General features: G+C 47.5%; 1 protein-coding gene across 2 annotated transcripts in view; it reads right to left on the bottom strand.

The window, feature by feature from the left end:
• The window catches only part of VSX2 (visual system homeobox 2), a 43,009-nt gene extending 28,445 nt beyond the window's left edge, over nt 1-14,564 (bottom strand). For both annotated transcript variants that reach the window (XM_043516156.1, XM_038407031.2), the window contains exons 1-3: nt 14,138-14,564; nt 12,787-12,871; nt 8,648-8,771 (exon numbers count right to left, since the gene is read on the bottom strand). In XM_043516156.1, the coding sequence (XP_043372091.1) occupies nt 8,648-8,771; nt 12,787-12,871; nt 14,138-14,564 (636 nt within the window). The remainder of the gene's footprint in view (nt 1-8,647; nt 8,772-12,786; nt 12,872-14,137) is intronic.
• Between the last annotated feature and the right edge of the window lie 272 nt (nt 14,565-14,836).

The following is a 14,836-nucleotide window of genomic DNA, read 5'->3' as shown; positions in this document are numbered from 1 at the left end:
TTCAGTAGCATGGATAGGTCAGATCAGTTGTGTAGCACCGTGGCTCAGGCTTGGCTGAAGAGCACAGTCTATCCCAGCAAAGTGCTGCCACCTGCCCTGGGTGCCTGACACTCCCCTCCCAAGTTGCATCCACCTGGGGCCCCAATAGCCAGAGAGCAGGCAGTCACTTCTGAGTCACAGGAAAGACACTTTCCCCCATGAGTTCATGCTCCTTATCACAAAACTTCACCTGGGAGTTTGTGTTTGATATGCCGCACACCAGCATGAAGAGGGAGCCAACAAAACCAGTTACGCTGCTCTTACACCTCCCCTGCTGGGGCTTTGAAGAAACATGCAACTCAAGGAGGTGGTATTTAATAAAGCTTCAAGCTTTATTAGCTAGTAGCCAGCAGCTTCAGCTATGCCTATGTTCAGACTGCACAGCATCATACCCCAGCTGGGGACTGACATAGAGTCCCTCTCAGGCTGGCTGCATGGCAGGGGAGCAGAGACCACCTAATACCCAAAGTCAGATGGCAGGGTCTAAGCTAATGCTTCCAGCTTCATTTGATCTGTTTGCAGGAGTTTGCAAGGCCCTCCCAGCATTAGCACTGCTCAGATTAGAATGAGGAGAGGCCTGTCTGTTCGCACTGCCTCCTGCAGGCCTCAGAAGCTACCACTGCTGTAGAGCATAACTGCAGCAGTTTCTTCTTCACCTCAGTCTCCAGTTCCTCCCATGCAGTGGCTCATACAGGCTTCAGGTCAGGGAAGGACAAGAGTAATTTGCATCTGCACCAGGGCTTCTCTCCTAGTTTTGGTGCATCCAATGGTTAGGATGCAGGACAAGAGTGACAATATGCTTTTTATATCTATATATAGGCCCTAGAACCTGCTGCAATACCACCCAATCACAAGGGAAAGAGAGGGCAGCCAAAAGGCAGGATGGATTAATTCTGGCAAAGAAGAATCAGACAGCTTTTAGAGATCTATCAGGAAAAAGAGAAGAGCTATAGAAAAATGCATCCCTTAATATATGAGGAGGGGTGTGTGTGAAATTAACCATGATGCTCAAATGGCTGTGATATTGAACTGCATTTTAAAAACTAAGGGGAAATCTGAACATACACCAGTCAGCTGGTCCCTTTGACATTCACCCTAGGGCATGATCAGAATTAACTATTGAAGATATTGGGCCATCCACAAATTTTTTTTCCCAACTCAGGTCATGAAAAGTTGGGGAAGTATCAGAGGATTAGAGAGAAGTAAATTCCTCAGCCAGAGGCAAAAGTGAGCATGACAGTTACTAGCATAGAGATTTAGAGTAAAATTTTCAAGAGCACCTTGGTCCCATTTTCAAAGTCATTGTTGAAATCAAGACTGAGGCGATTTGAAAATTTTACCCCTAACTTCTATCGCTAGGAAAATAATGGAACAAATATTGAGGAGAGTAATGAATGTCTCGACTGTCACAGCTGTACTCAACCATGCAGAGACCGCTCTCACTTTCTTGCCTGGACCATGGTCCCCACTGTGGTGGGGAAAGCAAGAGCTAGGCACCCAATGTTCCTGTTGCAGGAAAGTAGCTGGGAGTAAGCCACTCCCCAACAAGGGGCTCAGTAACTTATTCCTTCAGCACAAGGAGAGATGGTGGAGGAACAGTCACTCCTGACTCACAGTTCATTCCCTGCTCCTTGGGCAGCATGAATGTGTTGCCTGTGACTTTGAGTTGGCCCTTAACATCTAGTAGGTAGAGCCACAAACAACAAGAAGCAACGTGAGGTGTAAAAAACACACACAAAAAATGAGTTCCAAACATTAATTTGTGGCTGAAGGAAGTCAGTGGATTGAATGCAGCTGCAGTTTAATAAAGCCCTTGAGAACGGAGAGTTGCAAAATATTAATTCATTTTAGCTGATGATGCCCATGCTTTCGTTAGCACATGGAATGCCATTCGAGCGGGTTCACCTTCTCATTTAATTCCTTCCCAAGACTCACTTCCATGACAATGCCTACAAGAAACTAACCAGCTATTAGTGGCTAGATTATAGCCAGGGATAGTTTACATAATAAAAGTGAAAAATATAATGGCACTAAGAAGAGGTATTCCAGACACCCCTTTTTTTCTTGCCTACTATATCACCTTCGCCTCCCCACAATCCAGCTGTTTTTAACTCAACTCTGTGGGGTAGGATTCACATCTTCCTATGTGCCCATACAGCAACTAGCACATTTCTGGCACTGCATTTTACTCAAGAAGTGGTAAAGCAGAGAACTCCTCACATACCAATTAAAACACAAGTGCCAAGAAACACCAAGTGCCCCAAGAAATACTCAAAATAATATGGTTACTAATCCATATGTCTGCTTACTTTTATCTCACCTGTACACTTCCTACACTTCTAAAAGCAGAGAGGAAATTAATGAACACTTATCTGAGATTTCACTGCCCAGATGTGCCCCATGAGTTATTGGAAGATGATATATCTGTTGAGGAGATGAACAGGCTATTTCAAAAGTACCTCATGGGAAAGGCCCCAGCCCTGATGAACAGACTATTTGATTTTAAACAATTCTTTAACAAAAATGCTGGTTCCCAATTAGCTAATACCTGAAACTGCTCCATATGCCCTGGCAGTTTACCTCCAACTATGTGTGCAACCATGACCTGCGTTCATTTGTGCCTTAGGTTGGCCTATTTTATCCTTCAATAAGGGCATAAAATCATCCAAGTTTTAGCAAGCAGAAAGAATTTCTCTCTGGTCTGGTCTTTACCAATCACATGGTACTTACACAGGCAAGAGACGATCTCATAATATTAATATTCCTTAAGGTAGCATATTTCTGAAGCAATTCCATCCCTAGATTCCAGAAAGGCCATTGATTGCATTGAGTGGTCAGTCCTCATTTCTAGCCTTGAGTGATAAGATCTGGGCCAAAATTCCTTACTTTGGTATGGTAATTGTACCAGACCTCAACAGCCATGATCTTTAATAATGGTTATGAGTCCAAAAACTTGGCCTCCAAGAAATTAAATGCGCTGTCACTGTCGCTTTCTTTTATTATGGCTCCTCTAGCTGAAAAGGATTCATTCCAGCAACTGTATTTCCAGGGGGGGAAAAAATCAGGGATAACAATCACCTCTGAGGTTCTGTGTTTCACCTCCTAAGAGGTCCCCCGTGGCCCATTCTCATGGGCTCCAACTCAGTTAGACATTGGAACATTAGAATTAGGTACTGGAGTCCATGTAGCCAGAGATTCTTTAGACCTTTTCAAGTTGAATTATCCTCATCTAGCCCCGCACTTTAGAAAACAGTCTTGCATAACTAGAATATACTTAACCTCTATTTTCTTGAATAAACACTATTAGTATGAACTCCCGTCTCCATCTCCCTGCGATTAATTACTTTCTCCCAATTCTTCCAGGCCCAATCTCAGTTAAACCTCTTTAACAACTGCAGGGTGATATTAAAATGTATTTTGACAGATAAAAAAAATATTTATAATTCTGTATCCGAAAAAAAAAGTCCATCGGTGGTTTGGAGTTTCATAACTTAACTGTTTAGCAGCACTGTTTGATCCATTATCAGAATGGTGCATATACTGCCTATGCCCTTCCAAACAGCACTGGATCCCTATGGAACCACAAATCCTAGATACCCCATTTGAATACATCTCTTTACTTATACAGTCTAATTTTTACCTGCTCTCATATAATTACATTGTTTACTCACCATACAAAAGTTATACTGACTAGAGTTACCAGAATTCTTAAATACTTTCCATTCCTTTCTCCCCTCTGTAATAATTGATCATTTCCCCTAGAAGATTATACTACTCTCCATCCAAAAAAAAGACAGGCATGGTCTTACTAGATGTACTCAATTTCTTTATATGACTGGTCAGATATATTCCTCTGATCAGTAAACAACAGTATAATTACACTAATATATCATTATTTCAATAATCCCATACTTGGACTTTTACAGGGCAATAGCACTTTGAATGCAAGGTGCTTACAAAGCTTGGAAAATATAACGTTTTAGATAACCAGAATGTAAATGTATCTAAAATCCACACAATTCATCTAAGAGACCAGGATCTGCCCTCTTAAGTAGTATATAGGTAGAGTTGGATATTCCTGTGGACAGAGTGACTATATTTTGTGGAAGAGGCCAGATTCTTAACGCATCTCTTACATTACCATAGCTGGGAGTGGAGTCTCCCAGCCTGGGTAGACAGACTTGCACTAGAAGGGCTCAAGCTAGTGTGCTAAAAATAGCAGTGTGGACATTCTGGCTCGGGCTGGAGCTTGGGCTTTGAAGCCCAGGAGATCAGGTGGGCTCGAGAGCCTGAGCTAGAACGTCCACACTGCTACATTCAGTGCACTAGCTGAAGCCCTGATAGTGCAAATCTACCTGCCTATGTTGGGAGTCTTGCTTCCAGCTGCAGTGTAGACACCCTGTATGTACTAAACATGTGTATACCCAGTAGCAGCCTGCTTAGCCCCATACAGAGTGGCCTCAATTTATTTTGATAAAGGTCACTTAAATTCTGCTGTAGGCTCTTTTAAACGTGTGTGATGTCATTACACATTAATCCCGATATTTTGTGAAATGGTCAAAATGCAAATTACTAGGAGATGAGAGAAAGAACCTGCTAGAAAAACTAGCTCCTTCCTCAGTTTCCTTTTGATAAAGGAGACTTTCTAATGCTGCCCAGTGAGGAAATCCTCATGTTCCTTCTATGAGCATCTGCTTCAGAAAAGCATGGGAGAATCCTTGCAATGAGGACACCTGCTGTCCTAAAGAATTAATCTCCATATTATCTCATTACCTGGGCACCTGGGAATATTTTTACTGAGTCCAGTATAATGTATCAAAACAGGAACTATCAGTATTTGATACCTGTTAAGAACACATGGTGCTTTGCTACAGGTATTGCTTGTGTGAATAGTTCTTACACACCACTCTATTTCAGTTTTTCCATTTACTTCTGTATGTATTTTAATATTGGTCTCTACTTGTGGCCTCCAAAAACTAAACCCATACCTGAAAACAAAGGATAGTAATGAATGGCAATATGCAAGATGGTCCACTGGGAATGTGCAGGGGTTGGCATTAGGAGTCAGTCTTATATAACTTCTTTATTAATGATCTAGACAAGGGAGTGAACAGCATGTTAATGAAATTCCCAGATGGTACTAAATTGGGAGGAGCTGCAAATCCCATGAGGACAGAGAAATAGAGAGGGCCCTGGAAAGATTAGAAACATGGGCAGGGAATAAGGAGAGATTCAGTTTAGGAAAAAATATAGCTAATACGTTAAGTGGAAAAATAATTTGAAACCAAAAATATCGAATGGAAGAGGGAAACCTGGGAAGCAGGAATGTCCAAAGGAGATTTAGGAGTGGTAGTGGACAGCCACTAGACAGATAGAGTTTGCAATGTGATGCGGAATCAAAACCAGGCCAACACTAGTTTGGGGAGAGATGTGCAGAAGGACTCAGGAAGATAGCTGTCCCTCACTATACAGCACTGGTGTAAACTCATTTGGTGTATTCCAGTAGGCTCTTGATCTTGTTACCAGAAAGGCTGACAAATTGGAGGGAATTCAGAGAAGAACAACCAATTGATTACGGGGTTGGAGAGATTGATTTATGAGGAATGATTTGAAAAGAGATATTATAGCTTGGATAAGCAATGACTAAAGGTTGGAGAGTAGAGGTTGGTGGGAACAGGAGAACAGGTTAACAGTCTACCACTATTTAAAGGGTATAAATCCCAAGGCTGGTGAAAGAGAGATCATTCAGGCTGGTACAAAGGAGAGTAACTGGAAAGTTTAAAAAGGGGGTATTGAGGTTAAATATCAAGGAGCACTTTCAAGCATTAGCATCATCTTCCTGATATGTGGGGAGGCTTACAACACAAAAGAGCAGCCAGGGAAACACTAGAAAATATACAATAAGGAGCAATCCTGTACTGGCTCCTTGAAGACAGCTTGCTATTTTCCTTCAGTATCTCTTAGGAGTCTCTTATGTGATTCTGTGATCTCTGTCCTGGCATGAGATGCTCATGTTCCCCATACAATAATGCCATGAAAAGCTACCATTTCCTATACCATCCCAGTTTCACTAACTATCACTCCCCCCTGTGATACAGGTGCTGATGCTTATTACGCCCATCTATAGCTCCTACTTAGATGGGTCTAGTCCAGTTCCAGTTGAGTAGGCAGATCAGAACAAGGACAAGTTGTGGCACAGAAGTTGCCAAACAGTTTCTCACTGGCTAGTGACAGAGTAAAATATAAATAGCAATTCAGTGAAAGAAGAAAATTGTCAAGCGCTATTCAGCTTCTAAATAAGACAGATGAAAACATTGGCTCACAACACCACAAAAGTGACCCAGATATTGACATTACATATGCAACCTTGACCTGCAGCACATGAAGATATTGGTCAATCCCAGCCTATCAGCCTGACGTGATTGGTAAATGGTGTCTCTACATTTCAATAGTCTGGTTTTGTCCATGGCTAAGGTTCCTTCCCAGACAGACAAAGGGTAAAGGCCCGTCTGTGGGAAATCAAAGAATAGACTTTCTAATCTAGCTCCAGATGATGAATGCAAGCAATGTTTATCTCTCCCCAGGCCTCTTACACCCCGATTCACGGAGAGATGACATCCCAGAAAGCCAGAGGTATCTAACTGGCTCTCTATCTAATTCTTTCTTGATAGAAGCATCAAGACCTACCCATCACAGTGAAATCCCAACATGGAAAACAAAGAATAAGAAACCTTATTCTAGCCATTCCTATTTCAGGTAAGGAGCCAATTAATTATATCTCAGGCCTGCTGAAAATCAGTGCTTTGGATAACAGCAGTGAGGTCACCAGGAGTCATGCCAGCACAATAGAAGGATTGGGACTTGGTTTTATCAACATGGTATGTTTGATTAACACAAGTGTTTGGTGGGGGAAGATTTGTGTTGCAAAGAAAAAAAGTGAAGCTGTTTGGGTTGGGAAACTCTCCATTCCTTTCTCTCCTCTGCCACTTCCCCCTCCACCACCCTCCAGGATATACCTCAGTAATTTACAGCATCAGCACTATATCCTCGAGAGTTCTCTAAGGTTCTTGTGAACCCATGGAACGGGCAGTCCACCAGTGCTGAAGAAATAGCTGGATAATGATGTGTTGGTTCCCTGGGTGCAGGGAAGAGGCATTGAAAGAGGCACAGACTGAAAGAGCAGATCTGAGTGTGGGGGGCAATTGAAGGAATGAGGGGGGACAGTAAGAAAACGTGCAGTTTAGTGTGGCACAAAGTGGAACCCAGGCCAAGCCCTTCACAGAGAAGCCGAGCTGCATCAGCTAGAGAAGCACCTGCCACAGATATGCAGGGGAATAAGGCCAAGTTTCAACCCTGCAAGCCCAGAAGCTTCACTCTGTATCAGCACACGCAGTGAAGCCAAAGGGCTCCATATTTTGCTGCTCTGTTCCTGCGCTTTGTACAGGAACCAGGAGCAGGGGGCAGAGGGAAGGGAAAGCAAAGGCTTTAAGCTACCTTTGTGACCCCCACATTCCCAGGCTGTCAGGGTCCTACACTGCCTCGGACATTAGTTGCAGCAGTCATAAGTATTCTCTAGCTTCTGTTTTGGCCTCAACCCCCCCTATGGGCCATCTGCCAGCCTAGAATAGCTAAAAACAGCATTCTTCAACCACGCCCCCTCCCTCCCCCTCCCCCCCCGACATGCCCTACGCCAAAGGCTGTGCTAGGCATAGACACATACAGAGCTGTTCTGGCAGTTCAGTGCCAGCCAGGGAATCCCCATCTAACAGGGATATAATGCCGGAGGGAAATAAGAGGGCAGGGGTGCAATGGAAAATCAGCCCCAAAGGTTTTCCTGGGAAGCCACAAGTCTCTGTTTTGAGAGTTTGACACAGAGAACACAAAAGGCACATGCACATGCCTTATTTAGAAACTCATCCATACCTGAGTTCATAATACAATCTTATCCAGGGCTACACTAGGCAATCTGATGCACCCTGAGACAATAACATCTAGCCCTCCTGTGTGCCTTCAAGAGAATAGAGACTGGCTGTTCCCCATGTCAATGCTTCAGTTTGCAGTGGGTTGGGATCAGGGATTTCTCAGTTCAAGGACCTGGTCTCTATGGAGTTTTCTCTTTAACCATGTCCACACAGACCCTTGGGAGCTGCAAGGCATGGCTATCCAGGTCATTTTGACCATTTTGGACTCTTTCAGTACAGCAGCTCCTCATTTTGAGGTTATTTTTCTATTCTGCCTATTTTCTATTCCATTATCCTGGACACCTTGTGGCAGCTGCTGTGGAAGTTAATAAAAAAAACCACACACAAAACAGTACAATACAGTATAATACACACAAACAAACATACTAACACCAGCCCACAATGCAACCACACACACAAAACACTACACCCACAAAGACATACCACACACATACACCAAACAGATGTTTGCAAAGAAAATATGACTGCCTAGAGGTTTTGGTTACAAGGGGTGGAGTTTTATGCAGTGTGATGTGACCATTTCTGTGCTGGAAGCTGCCGTGTCCTCTCCTTAGGGAGAGAGCGAACACTGCTTGGGAAGGGAGGGATGAGAGGGCTGCTCTAAGGGCCCAGAAAGGTATGATTACCTGTATCCTGTCTTCAGGCAGTTCTGTTTTCATGGCCAGCATCTCTCTGGCATAGACATCAGGATAATGCGCCTCATTGAAGGCCTTTTCCAGCTCCTCCAGTTGGTAGGATGTGAAGATTGTCCTGAGGGGAGTAAAACTCATTGATCAGAATATAGAGAAAACTGAACAGTCACAGAGACAGAGAAACAGGGAAAGGAAAATCTCAGAAACTGGATAATGTATGTAGATTGTGTTTTACTGTTTTTCTATGGACAGAAAGTCAAGCCCTTGGCTGAGAGAAAGCCCAGAAAGTGCCAGGACATTGTGTTCTTATACAGTCACAAGTCACCTTCCTTTTCAGCCACTTCCTTCTCTAGGCAGCCTCTCCTCCAGTTTCTCTCCCTCCACAAGATGACCATAATCTCTAGATTAGATCTCAGACATTATTTCCTTCCAAAAGACATTGAAGTGTCTCTTTTCCCTTCAAAGAGGGCCCCACTTCCTGATTTATGGGCACTATGGTCCCCTTTATGTTTGCCACACAGACACTCCAGAAGATTGCACTGAGGGACCGACAAGGAGTGACATTGTTCTCAGCATCTCACCTCTCCCAAGTCTCTCCTGGCTTACAAACAAACCATTCCCCCTCAGCAAGTCCCCAAAATTTTGTCACAGCCCTCACTACTTTCACCAGCCAGTTCCTCCCCCCATGCATGCAATCTCCAACCATGAACCCACTACCAGTTCCCTTACTCGACTTCTACACAGAAACCCAGAAAAAAACATCTCCCACTAGCGGATCCCTCCCTTTCTCTGATTTGCATTACCCCATTACCCATCATTGGAAATCCTTCCTGACTGCCCTGAATGGTCAATTGTCCCATCTTGCATCCGTATATCCAGTTCTCAGCTTGGAATGGGTGGATTAAAAAAAAATCAGCAGCTGGGATCTGAGAAAGATGAAAGCACAACTCTAGGGGAATGCAAAGAGATTCCAGCCACGGGGAAGTAAGGTACCAAGACCTTCTTCACCTCCCTGGTATCAGAAATCCTCCCTGAACCTCAGGCTATCCAAACCCTTTGAAACTCCAATTTCTAAGTGGGGTCAGCCTACACAGCAGTCAGCATTCTAATGGGTGAGGTTTTTTTTTTAATTGACTTGCATTTCAAGTAAACAATCAAACCATAGGACCAGAGATACAGTGCCCGAAAGATTTTTTTTTAAATCTTTAACTAAAATTAGAGAATTTCAAAAGATCTTTCCCAATAGCACAAACAGAAACACAGGCTCAAAATTACCTTTCAACATTTGTAAACCTAAGGTTTCCACCATATCAACAACATTAACAACATGAGGGGCTTGTGAATGCAGGGGACCCGGTCTGCAATCAGATCTTTATTTAAATTCACTCCTAAATCTGCTCTGTGTTCAGGAATATTCTGCTCCTACTCTTGTAGAATCATGGACACTAGGATGAAAAAAGACCTATTAGCTCATCCAGTTTCGCTCTGCCAGACCCAGTGCAGGATTATTTCTTATTGTACATTCTCTAGTTTTTAAATGCTCCACATGTTTGGGGCTTCTGCCATCATCAGGAGATGATGCCACAGCCCAGTGCAGCTCACTGGCTGAATATATATCCTGAAATTCATCCTATATTTTCCCTTTTTAAAAATCTGATTAGTCAAAGCCCTTTTTACCACAATACATAATCCCTCCTCCAGTTGTCACTTAGCCCAGATACAGCAGACAGATTTGGCAGTTTTAAGCTTTTCTTATTTAAAAAAAATTACTAAACATGAAAAGTTTGTTACTATGCAAAATTGAAAATTATAAACAAATCCAAATCCTGTTTCCAGTATCCTGATCCATCTCTAGTCCTGATCCAATTGTGATCTTTACTCCCATCCTAATTGAGATCTCACCCATCCTTGACCCCAATCTTGTTCACAAAGGAAATGAGTCCATATTTACTCTGGGGGTAACCATAGAATTGTTTGACTTGAAAGTATGTCACATAGGTCACTAGTCAATCCCCCTGGATTGGGGTGGGACCTCTAGCAGGGAATCTAACCCATCCTGGGATATTTAGTCTCTTCCTGCACAGCATCCTGGCTAGGCTTTCACTAGGGTATCTTTTAATCCACCCATCCTGAATTGTGGTAGGATTGATTTAATTATCCCTAAACCATCCCTGATAGATGGCCACCCCCCCTCCTTTTGTCCTGACTATCGCTGGTCATGGCAATCCCAGAATCGAGCTAGGTACTTCTAGCCATCACTGTAGCGTCTAATGTTTATGTGGCTCAGTGATTTTTATCTGTGTTTTACAGATGGATAATAGAGGCACAGGGAGGCAAAATATCACAGTCTATGGCAGAGCTGGGAACCGAAATCTCAAAGCTGTGATGCAAGTGCCTTACCAAACCAGTCATCTTCCCTCATCTACCTTAGCAGCTTGTTCTGCCTCTTGTTGAACATCTTCAATACTTTATTAATAATGAATAAGTGATTGATAGAAACTGCTATTTGCCTAATAAATTTTGCTAAAATTGCTCTACTGCATTGCAGAGTCCAGTTTTAATAACCTGACTCTCCCATTTCTAGTGGCCCTGGATAAATGGCTTGTCACTTTAGGAAATATTTTAAAACTATTGATGCCTCTGGGGCCCCCACACCTAAAAATTGTAGGCATCTTTTGAGTTAAGTAGTAGCCTGGTTTCAAGATTCCAGGATCCAGAGCTATTGGAAATAAATCGCACAGGGTAGCTTTTAAAAATAAACAAACAAGCTTTTTATTATGACAAAGTTACAATAAAACTTTAACATACTATATTGTAGATTACTTATTCAGGATCAGATTAATATTCAAAGAACCTGGCTAAAGATTCTGGCTTGCTGGCTGGGGAGCCCTCCTCCTCCTCCTAATCCACTAGCAAAGATGACCACATTTCTTAATACTTATCCTCTCTTTTTGGCAGTTCTCTTGTTTATGTACTTGGTGTGAAAGCTTTCCTATTAGGACAATCCATATTTTACTATATCATAATTGTATAGGTGGAAGGGTCACCTATTTCCAATAGTGTGCAATACAAAGTCTCACTGCCAACAATAAAAAACCCCAAACAATTTGTGTTCTGTTTAAAATGCAAACCCTTCACCAGAGCATTAACTAAACAGGTCAGGGGATCTCTAGGAAGCTGGCATTTTGTCATAAGATGAATCTCTTTATTAATTTCCTCCCCAAACCATCTAATTCTTGGGCACAACCACCACATGTGAAAATATGTCCCCAGTTCCCTGCAACCCTTTCAACAGAGTGCCTCTCTAGTAGCAATATGTGATGGATCTTAACTGAAGTCAAATGCCATCTGTGGGAAATTTTCTTGCGATTCATAATCGAATCCCAAATCCTGCTTCCTTTGACTGGGGAGCAAAAAGCAGATGGTTCCCTTCAGATAGATTCCTTCCTCCTCTGCCCTTTGTCAGACCTGAGCCCCTGTTCCTATGGGCTGAATTAGCTCTTATGTGGAGGTGCGTGGACCTCTATAGAGGAGGGGGAGGGAGAGGGGTGTGGAATAGAGGTGGAAGGTAGGGTTAGACCCAGTTTGGGTCCTGGGCTGGCTACTAGGGACTGCCGATCTCATTAATTCATGTTTATTTATATTTTTAATCAAGCGTCCTTTTATTTGAAACCCATCAGTGGTACAGCAAATCCATGCAACCAGACAGTCCTACCGCTGTTACCCTCATCCTTCCTCCCTAGCCCCTTCAATCGCCTGTTACACCGAATTAGTGCATTTTGTCTCAAGGCAGGCCCCAGCGCAGCAGCTGGATCCAAGTGAGCGCGAGGTTCTGCCTGCCCAGACCCAACTGCACCATCGGGGCCCGAGGCTGGAAAATCTTTGGGGGCAGGGGCTGCGCCATCCCCTGCCTCTGTGCAGTGCCCCGCACGACAGGGCCTCGGGGATGGAAATAATAAATAGGGCTCCGAGAGGCCTAAAGGTACCAGCCAAGGTTGGGGCAGGTTCTGCTGTTGGGGGCGAGCGGGCAGGCGAGGCCACAAGATGCGGGGGGGCTCCAGGGTAGCCCTGCGGGGTCTCGCCCGGTGGGGAGCTGAGCAGGCGGGGAGGGGGGCAGCGGGTTGCTCTCCTACCTGTGCCGTCTCTTCTTCCGTTTCTTGCTCTGGTTTAAGGAGGATTTGGACATTTTCCTGTCGCTGGAGGAAACATCCTCGGAGTCTGGGAAGAGAAACGCGGCACACACTGAGGACGGGCTCGGGGACTCGCCTCTCCCAGCTCCGCAGAGGCCCCCAGGCTGCCGGCGCTGACGCCCCCTCCCCGGGCCGGGCCGGAGGCTCCCTGCCCGGCGCGGGGTGCCAGGGGCTGGCACGGCCCTTGCTTTGCATCTCCCTGGGGTTTCGCTTTATTTTTCGTTGGTTCGGCGGGGATTTCGTTGCGATCCCGCCGCGGCAGCCCCCGGGCCGGCCGGCCTCGGCAAAGCCCTCCTGGAGCCCCTGTCCCGGGGCGCGGCGAGGGAGGTCTGGGGGCTCGGCCCCCTTTTGCTCCGAGGGGCCGCTTCTTTGCGCGCCTGTGCCCCGATTGCACCCAGTTTCGTTGGTTTTTAATTCCCGGCGGCATTTAAAACAAAACCCCCGAGAGGGCGAGAAATCCCCGCGCTGCGCCCGCTCCCCCAGGAGCCCGCCGCGGGGGGAACTCGGGCTCCGGGGGATAATCTGCCCGGCTCACCCGGGAGGCGCCGGCCGATTCCCGGCGTGGCTCGGGGCGCATCCCGGAGCCGCCCGGCGGCTCCTTCCCCGTATTCGCCGCCCCGGGTGGTTGTTCGTTCCCCCGGGCCGGGGGTCGTGCCGGCAGCTCGGGGTCTCCCTTCCCCGCCCAGGAGCCGCTGGTGCAGGGCGCCGGGACCCGCATTTCGATACAATCGGTTGTGCCATGGGGCGGGGACCGTCTCGGGCTCGCCCGAGGGGCGACGGGATGGGATCGGCCCCCTCGGCCCGATGGGTATTTGCTATGCGGACCGGGCGTTCAAGGCGGGCGGGCGGCGCTGTGCGGCCCCGCCGGGCAGGTGTGTTGTGGGTGTGGGTGTGTTGTGGGGGGGGGGGGAATTATTATGATATTTACTAACTTTCCCCCGGGCAGCTGCGGGTGAAGCGCGCCCGGCAAGGGCCGGGGCTCCGGAGAAGGCGGCCGGGCGAGTCCTGCCGTCTAGCAAACGGACGGCGCGGCACCCAATTCCCCGCAAACGAGTTAGAGGCTCCGGCGCCCCGGGGGTCGGCTCCCCTCCGGCTCCGGGAAGCCCCGAGCCCCCGCTGTGGCACCCGCCGGCCGCGGGTTTCCCATCGCGAACCCGGCGCCGGAACGAATTTTAATAAAGTGGCCCCGGGGGGCGGCCTGGGCTTCCCTGCCGCCCTGGCTCCAACTCCTCCGATGCGCGGGGAGCGAGGGCCCGGCTATGCGGGGCGCCCCGGGGCAGCAGCCTGAGCCTACCTGAGCTGGCCGTCTGGCTGGTGTCCAGCTGTCCGGGGGCCCTGGCCAGGGGCTGCAGGTGGACGCTCTGGGGGTCGGACAGCACCTCCAGGAAGGTGGGCGGGGTGTAGAAGCTGGGGATGCTGCCTGCCCCCAGGAGCCCCATGCTCACGCCACCTACCCCGGCGGGGCTGAGCACTGAGCGGGCCGCCAGCAGGTGCCCGGCGGGCAGGGAGTCCAGTGCAGCCCGCGGGTGCGAGGGCGGCTCCTTGTTCAAGCCCAGGATCTCCTGGATGCCGAAGCCGGTGCACCTGGGCGGGGTGGGCCCGGAGCTGGGCTTGGCCCCGGCCCCAGCGGCGGCCCCGGCCCCAGGCGCACTGGCCGCGCTGTCGGGTTTGGGTTTGCTGGGCAGGCTGTGGGCGAGCGCGTCCCCCGCTTTGCCCGTCATGCTGCGGCCGGCCGGTCCCTAGTGCCCGCTCCCGGGAATGCTCGGGAGCCCCCGGCTCAGGCCCCTTTTATCCGCCCAGCCTGGAGCCCAAGTGGGGTCAGAGCCGAGCAGCCAATCACAGGGGCCAGCCGCGATTAGGAATTCCAAAAAGCGGGCAGGCTCCTGCACCCGCAGCGGAGGGGCCGGGGGGAGGCGGCGGCGGCGGCGACCTGGGACACGAGGTCCGGGGGGAGCCCGGGAGATGGGGGAACCCTGTGGAGGCAGCCAGGACC

Source organism: Dermochelys coriacea, chromosome 6 (assembly GCF_009764565.3).
Source record: "Dermochelys coriacea isolate rDerCor1 chromosome 6, rDerCor1.pri.v4, whole genome shotgun sequence".
Classification (NCBI taxonomy): Eukaryota; Metazoa; Chordata; order Testudines; family Dermochelyidae; genus Dermochelys; species Dermochelys coriacea.
The sequence above is the reverse complement of the archived record's forward strand: the minus strand, read 5'-3'. Positions and strand labels throughout refer to the sequence as shown.